The 8821-nt window shown below is 37.0% G+C and overlaps 1 protein-coding gene across 3 annotated transcripts; it reads right to left on the bottom strand.

The window, feature by feature from the left end:
- Position 1: 1 nt before the first annotated feature.
- On the bottom strand, positions 2-3530 carry LOC123965108. 3 transcript variants are annotated; one of them, XM_046041672.1, is made up of 8 exons: positions 3275-3529; positions 2020-2096; positions 1718-1783; positions 1124-1162; positions 677-779; positions 424-527; positions 130-236; positions 2-28 (listed from the first exon to the last, which is right to left on the bottom strand). In XM_046041672.1, the coding sequence occupies exons 1-7, from the start codon at positions 3456-3458 to the stop codon at positions 150-152; spliced, it is 660 nt and encodes a 219-aa protein (XP_045897628.1). In that variant the 5' UTR covers positions 3459-3529; the 3' UTR covers positions 2-28; positions 130-149. The 3 variants fall into 3 exon arrangements, with proteins under 3 accessions (XP_045897628.1, XP_045897629.1, XP_045897630.1); XM_046041673.1 differs by lacking the exon at positions 1124-1162 and having other exon boundaries at positions 3275-3530; XM_046041674.1 differs by lacking the exon at positions 2-28 and having other exon boundaries at positions 130-171; positions 3275-3530.
- Positions 3531-8821: the final 5291 nt, after the last annotated feature.

Consider the following 8821-nt stretch of genomic DNA (forward strand, 5'->3'; position numbering starts at 1 on the left):
GATTCATTAAGGCAGTGACAGACTCATTCTGCAAAGATGAACAAATATTATAATATATCCATGTAATCATAGAATGCCCAAAAAGTCCAATTCTCAGAATTTTGTACATGAGGTCCAATTTTTTTAAACCTCAAGTTCTCTTCAAGTTCCTAGTGACAGGCTTGTTGTTTACTGCAGCAGTGTTTCCATTTGATGTAATGTAGGTAGGATGTAGGTAGGAGGAGGGACACAATAACCTTTCAGAGCGGGCATTAATAGTGGAAAACTAGAATAGCATCACTAACATTCATTTTGGACAAATAAAAGGGCAACATACATGCAAGATATGTATAATATAATATATATAATATAAATATAATGAATGTAAACAAACAATGCATGGTCCACAAATAAAATTACTTCTCCTGAATATGTAAGAGATACCTTTATCTCTGCTGATTGGTTAGGAAGAGGGGCTTGGTGGCTGGGTACAGGCTTAGTGGCCTGTATAGCATCTTTGACAGTTTGTGTGATAGTATCTGCCAGCCCTACAATCAAATTAATAGAAGAAATGAACATATCTTCAAAATTGCCAATTGCCAGTTGTGTTTTTTTGCTTTATTATTATCATTATCATTGTCAGAATATTATCATTGATAAAGGTTAAAGGTTTCCGCAAGGAGTCTCTTCTTCTTACCTTCTTGCAGTTGAAGATTCAATCTTCTCAACCGCCTGATCTCCTTTTCCTTGTCTTTTACTCTTAGTTTGAGCTCCTCTATCATGTCATCCTTGTCGTCTGTCTATCATGACAGAGAGAGGAGTGAGTGCACAGGAAAGAAAGAGAAAATTGAGAAAGAAGGAATGGAGATCTTTGGCAGTATCTTGGGACATGATAGAAGCCCCAAATTACAGCAAAATGGGGTACTGAACACTTTGAGGATAGAAAATGTTCTGCATGCTGATGGAAAACAATAATTTCACGTAATAAATGTTAAATCTGCCATGATTTGCTAGTAAGCCACAGCATGACTAAGCCTCTCACAACAATCAGTCAGGGGGCTGTGGCCTATTTTACACACTGTCTCTATCGACTACTACAACAAACCCTTAGTTATACTTCTTATAATTTGAACAAAGTGATTACCTTTGGCCGTTTTGGAGTCCTGCATGGATCATCCTCTATCTGAAAAACAAGTGTGTGGGGAAAGGAAGTACATTGTCAGAATTAATGAAGATGAGTCTAAAAATAAAATAGTATTTGCTCAAAAATGTTTGAAGTTTTTTACTCAGATGTGTTAAAACAAAATTATAAAATAATGAAATTGGCGTAATCGATTACAAGAACACATTGACTTGCATAATGTGCATTGTTGCGTTGCTGCACCATGTCATAGCAGGGATTCCCCCGGAGAACAAGCTGCAGCTAAAAAAGTATTTTAGTCAAGACCCAAAATGATGGTCTATTAGCAAAAGATTGAATTACTGAGACATATTTTTGCCATTTATTTTGGATAAAATAATTGTTATATTCTCGAGTAGTAAATAATTGTCTTTATAAGTCATTAATCAATAGATTAATTGATTTGAAAAATAATCGTTAGGTGCCCTATTGCCATATACAACAAACACTAAACAATCTTCAGTCAATTATGTCTTAATTGAAGCAACTAAAATAATTAAAATGGGTCACTGAAATGAAAGTAACAAGATGAACATGTGTTTGGACGGCATATCGTACCTTCTGGTATTGAGGAGTCTCATCCTCATCATCAGAGTGACTATTTTCCTCAGTGTCTTTTGTAGCCTAACAGGGAGAGGGGAAGAAATAAGAGAACGGCAAATACTTAGACATGATTTCAGTGCCTGCAATCAGCAAACACATTCAAATCAAAAGCATTCAATTCAGAACTTGGAGTGCACAGGACAATTATCTTGAAATTTCTATATTAACACCATGACTACTTTGTAATAATTACATTAAATATTAGATTTGACTACTTTAGGGGCAACATCTCTAAATAATAGTGTGAGACAACTTACCTTTGGCTTTGATGGAGTCCACATTTTGTGTGTCTCTATCCACTGACACTCTTCCCTTCTTATTGCACCAAGGCTCTCTGTTTTACAATGAAGCAAATGCACATTAATTATATAACAAGTTTTTAGCAGTAATTTAACACCTGGCCAATCAAGTCTTCTCTATCCTAAATTGTATTAATTTATCTAAATCTTATCTCACAGTCAATTTCAATTCAAATTAGCTTTATTGGCATGAGGTACACATTCATGCCAATAAAGTCACAGTCCAGTCACCCTCTGGATTCGTCGACTGACAACTGGCGTGTTGTCATTATTATCGCGTTGATAACTGAGCTGTGATTGGCGCATTGCATGCAGGGAGTAGTCGTTTTTAACATGGCAAAAGCAATGAAAAAACGACACGGTTTTCTTAAGTGAGTTAACTACAAATTCTGCTGATATGGATGTGGATATCCGCCACCTGTGCAAGGAGTTATTGTTCAAGTTCGCATTAATTTATTTTTAATTAAGGTCGCACTGTAGAGCCGTGAACACGCCGATAGAGAAGTGGACCTGCTCTGTTGGTGTACTTTTTGTTGGATGGACATTTACATTGGGAAAATGACTTGACCAGTAAGTTAACGTTATTCTAATTTATATTAGATATACAAGGTAAGGTATAGCCATTTTGTGTGTTTGAGAAATTAATCTTAAAACTGGAATTTTAGCTGTGGTTATAACTTATTAACGTTACATGCCGAAATTATTAAACACCATAACGTTAACGTTAAGTTACCGGTTAACTTAGTAACGTTAATGTAGTTTCGTGTCTCAGCTCCCCCTGTATTTTGTTGAATTTAGAACCCAATTTCCAGATTTTTGAATGTAAGTTATTTTTGATTCTGTTGAAAGCTGTGAGGAGGCGTTAGCCAAAACAATGAATCAGAAAACATGTTAACTGAACTGTAACGTTAACTTAACAGTAAAACGTAACGTTAGCTTTTGGTACTGTAAGTTAATACTGCAAGCTATGGTCCTACTTGTATTGTAACGTGATTATGCACTTAACGTTAACGTTAGCGCTAACTTTATAGGCAATATTGCTAAAGTTAGCTAACGTTACCCAAAATAAGACATGCAACATACAAATCACTAACGTTAACGTTACGTTAATATAAGGTTAAGTTGATTGATTCAAGCTAGGTGTGCTATTTATCATCAATATTCTGCTATTGTTAACTTAACATTACATAATATTCATAATTGATTCACTTACCTTTCACACTGAGTATCTGTGCCAGAAAAGCTTTCCAGCCAGATTTAGGTGGCTTTACTCCAAGCGCCCCATGTTCCACCAGGCCAATCCTCTTGGGGTCTTTTAACATTTTTTTATCCTTAACATATTTGTCTAAGCCCACACTCACTTGGTTTTCTTTTACCCATTTAATAAGCACATACATTTTGGTTCTGTGCTAATATATTTCTGTTCTTACCCTAACGCCAATGGCCCTGGTCTAACGTTTAGGTTACTTAGCAACAGAAAGGACCGCGAATCAGAGCCAGTCAGATTTTCAAATCATAATAAGATATATCCATTTTAGTGATTCAAACTGTTTGGTGTTTCATTGTGTTTGTGAAACGTGTGCCACAGACTGAAAATTCTTGTCTTCCTAGCTTCTTTGGAAAATGTAGAGTCCAACCAACATTACTTTCAATGTATATTGTACTGCTATTTTAAATTATTTACACTTTTTTGCAACTACTATAGGCAAGCTTTTATGAACCTTTGTGCACATGTTGTTGAGTGATGTCCAAGTTGATCCATGCAATTTAGTAATTATTATTTTCAGATCCACTGCTTCAGGACCTTGTACCCTTTTTGTTTAAATGAAGTATTTGATTTAACACGTTTCCTATATATGGGTGGCAAAATGTTTACTTTTAATTGTTTTATTATGCTATTTGATCACTTTAGGGCACATATGCCATTATGAGAGTTTACTGAACTTCTTATGGAATTGTGTAATAGAGGATTGTTTCTTGAGCTAATATTAGTTTGTGCCATAGTATGTGATGTTGCAATCCTGTGAGTAATTCTTTTTCAATACACACTGCATTGCTTTAAAGACTCTGCATCTGGTGTCATTTCTTCATACTTTGCTAGTCCGGCTTCACTAGCACATTCTCTCAAAATAAGAGACTTTTAAAAACCTATACCCAATCAATAAAAAGTTAATGGAAAAAGCCTATACACACCTTTGTGGTGCGCGTACCTTTAAACAGATTCCATATGTATTTATCATTTATCAAAGATTGTCATACCCTTGTGTCGTCAGTACTCAAATTAGTTCAGTTGTTGAAATTGTAATGCTGAAACTTTGAAAATGTACCAGTATTTGTTACATGTTGTGGTAACATGTTTTTCACGTGTGCTCCACATGTTATTCCATATTACAACGTGTGGAAACATTTTCCACATGTGTTTGACATGGTATGTCCTGTGGTTCCATGTTTTCCACGTGTGATCCACATGTTATTCCATATTACAACATGTGGAAACATTTTCCACATGTTACCACATGTAACAAATATGTAGTAACATGTTTGTTACATGTGATCACATGTGGGGACATGTGATCACATGTAACAAACATGGGAAAATCATGTGGTTTTTCTGTAAGGGCAGGATGTCACTGTGCCAATACAGCCTCCTCCTGAGAGCAAAACATTCCCCTTGTAGTGTTTTACATCCGTTTGGTTACATAAAGTGGGGTGTGGGGTGTGGGTTATGTGTGCATGTGGCAAAATCAGCAGGTTAAAAAGCTGGAACATTTGAAGGTCCATGTCGAGCGTTCAGATCTAATAGTCTTCACTTCCACAGGCCTCCACTGGTTTTCACATCATAAAACGTTGCACACAAGGAGAAGGAGGTCAGGCATATTATAAATATGTATAAAATAAATTGTTATAAAGTAATTCTGTGGTACTTTAACATTTTTGGACTACTGTGTTCCTTAGGAGAAAGGTTAGCTTAGCACTAGAAGCAAATAAGCAAGCTTGGGAACAAATCCATGATCTAATATTTTATTTTAACCCATGGGATTTAATTTTTACAGAGCATTTCTTTAAAAGAGAGACATGTGTTTTGACTGGAAAGGTGATTTATTAAACATAAATATTTAAAAATCAGGTTTTGGGCAGTTTTATTAGCTGCACAAGCTCAAACAATACTAAACCAACAAGATGTTAATGCCAATGCTGCAGAGATGCTAAAGGGTAAAAGCAAACTGTTAACACCTCAGCATCTATAGAAGCCAGACATGCAGGGGGTTACCTGAGGGCCACCAGGATGCCAGGATAAGTCTTTACAAAAGATAAAAACAGTTAGGCATCAGCCTTAAGGCATACCATCCAAAATCCTAATCTGCTCCCTAGCCACACTGCAACACTGCAACAGAGCCTGAGTGCTCCCTGAATCTCCAGTTGTGTGCCCGCTATTGGAGAGGCAGGGTGGAGCTTACCTGAGAAGTGAAACTAAATTGTGGCATTACTAGGCCGAAAGCCTATATATACCCACACGGGCTAACTAATGCACAACCTCAAATTTAAACAGCTAGCCTTGTTATCAAACTAGAACCATTGGTTAATATTTTGTTTTATCAGTGTTATTAAGCAGCTAGCTATCAATGCACAAACACGTTAGTTTTGTTGTTTATTTTTTACTAAAGTGGAGTGTGGCCAAAGTCCCCTAAACAGAACGAGAAAGTCAGAGCACACTGTTCAGTCTTCTCCAGAGCAGCCTTTACTGCCAGTTAACAATCTGAGGAGTCAACAGTTTGAACAGCAAGCTTTATTTGAACATTAAGCCATTAATTCACAAACACCTCAAAAGAAAAACCTTCTGAATAATACCTTTGTCACGTCACAGAATAGGAACAGGAACTTCTAATGACATTTTCTCACATCTGATACAAATGGGGATCGAGTTCTCTTCCTCTTAACATATTAACATACAGCATTAAATCAATCTGTCCACACACATCCCTCACACTGTCTTAATGTTGCAACATGCTTTAGTCTCCAGAGGGAGAGAGTGGGTACCAGGCAGAACCCTGCCTGGTACCCACTCTCTCCCTCGCTATTTGCCATTTTTATAGAACCGCTAGCAGCTGCTATCAGACAAAATAATAATATTAAAGGAATTCAAACCGAAAATATACCCCATAAGATACGCCTTTATGCAGATGATGTATTACTTTTTCATACAGTCTACACAAACAAACTCACAAACTGGAGTAAATCCATAGTTATACCTGAAAAGTGTGATTTCCAGAGTGTATCTACCACACCGCTAAAGTCTGGGAATATTAAATATCTGGGTGTCAATATTTCCTCCAGGCTGTCAGAACTGACATGGCTAAACTACACGCCTTTACTTAAATCAATAGAGGATGACCTTGTACGGTGTGCATCATTACCTATATCACTCATGGGAAGAGTCTCCACCATAAAAATTATGGTCCTACCTAAAATCAATTACCTGTTTTCATTGTTACCCACCAAACCCTCTGCTGTCTGGTTTAAATCACTGGACTCAAACATCAGCCGTAGGTGGGGGTCTGTGGTCTCCCTGGCTGCGGGGGGTATGGTGTATGGCGGCGGCTGGCATCTCTCCTGTGCAGCGCATTAAATGCACTTACTTTTAATACTTTTAATGCTGCAAAATTATTCATGGATACTATGATTGTGTCACATCTAACATATTATATGTTGTATTACTAGTCTATGTTGTGTGCGCGCCGTGGTCGGTCCGGGCGCTGCTCTACCGTGGGTTACGCCTCAGCATTGCGTTTTCAATTGGCATTTGGATGCCGTTTTTATTTATGTTTTTTTGGGGAGGCATCTGTTGGTCTGGGAGTCACACAGTCTCACACATAGACACAAACAAATTTAGGTTGTCCCTTATTCCTGATGCTTTTCTTTCAGTTACTTATTTAAATTAATTGTTATTATTCCAGCTCTCGTGGCTGTGCTGTGTTGCTTATTTATTGTGCTTGTCTGTTTCTTGTTTTCATTTTTCTCTTAGTTGTCTTACTATGTCAGCTGTTTATTGCTGCTCTTCGGCTTGTTGTCTTTTATTATTATTATTATTCTGTTCTATTACAGGTTTTTTTTGCTTTCTGCAATTGGTTCTTCCCTCTGCTATTCCCTGTTGTCCCCACCTTCCAACCCCATTCTCTTGCAGGTTTCAGGGTCATACTCTATACAAGGCTGCTGGGCAGGACAGGTTAATAAAAAATAAATAAATAAATAAAAAGATAGAAATGGTTCGTTCTAAGGTAATAAAAATGTAATTATGTAAGGTCTGTATACACCTCTGAAAACAAAGTTATGTATATTATAATAGATCCTCCATGTATATGTCAATAGATCCTCCTAAATATTACATACTTGACCTTTAAATGTTAAAGGGAATCTAAGTGGGAAGAAGGTTCTGTGATCTGGTGTGACCAAAATTGAGATTTTGTCCAACAGACAAAAGAAATCTGCTTATACAATACAATAAAACATGAAAATGTCCAATGAGGTGAATACTTTGTACAGTCACTGTTTGAAAATACACATCTCCCCATCATTCAGGCGTACATAATAGCTACTATTTTTACACTTCTTTGTCTTGTTAGATGAAGAAATCTGAGCCTTTTACAAAGCCCTGCTGAGAGACATACCTGAAGTGATGGATGCACAGAGATTGCAAGAGAACTTTATTGTGTTGACATTGTTTACTGGTTCATCCTGTCCAAGCTGTCAGGTGAATTAGTTTTATTCAGCTGCTCAGCAACACCTACAGGAACAGTTATGTGGTGTATATTTCCGTGTCAACTTCATGATGATTCCTATGGAAGAAATGAAATGTGTCATTATTTGAAACTTCTGTGTGCAGGTTCCTACCCAAACGGATATAAATTAGCTCCACCTCGTCCATGTACAACGTTAAAATGCTGCTTACGACTTAATACATCAGTAGGGGCGGCTGTGTAAGTTTGGCGATTCGATTCTTCTCCAATGTCCTTGGGCAAGATATTAAAAATTAAATTGCTCCATCGGTGTGTGAATGGTTGTAATCGGTTGACATACTGTAAAAGTGTATTTCAGTTTATTTTTAATAAAAAGTAACTGGAATCAAAGATTACCTTAAAGGAGGAAACGGTACACATGAGTTGTGACAGTTGAGGACAAATACATAAGTCACAGCTATAAGACGTCTGACAGGTGGTGGATGGCATTCACTCAGAATTCAACCAGACTTCTGTGCAGAAATATAGAATGTTGCTAGCTGAGATTCGTGACTGTGAGTGTATTAAAGTTTCACAGTGTTGTTTCTGTCTTCTGGAGGTGTCACCTGAGACTTTTTAAATTTAATTTGTTTTAAAGTCAAATGAACCTCCCCATCTGGAAAGATGTGTCAAGATTAACTGATGTTTTAAACTGTAAACGCAAGCTAACTGTCAGTTATTAAATTGAAACCATATGAAAAGTTTAGTTCAGGTGGACTTAAAGCATCCTGGCTGTTTCTTTTTTTTCTTTTACTTGAGTAAATATTCTTAACTTAGAGACGTGACATTTTGGATTTTTTGTGAAACAGGTGGTAGGTGAGGTGAGATGCCTGTCATTGGACAGGTATGTGGGTGTTGGAGGTACACAGAAAGGGAGGGAAGTATAGAGAGGGAGGGGAGAACAAGGGTATATATATTGATGCAGAACTGATCATACAGACTTACAGTTATGGCTTTCTACAAAGTGATCTGTTTGGCGACTCTGC

The sequence above is a fragment of the Micropterus dolomieu genome, unplaced genomic scaffold (assembly GCF_021292245.1).
Source record: "Micropterus dolomieu isolate WLL.071019.BEF.003 ecotype Adirondacks unplaced genomic scaffold, ASM2129224v1 contig_8679, whole genome shotgun sequence".
NCBI classification, from domain to species: Eukaryota; Metazoa; Chordata; class Actinopteri; order Centrarchiformes; family Centrarchidae; genus Micropterus; species Micropterus dolomieu.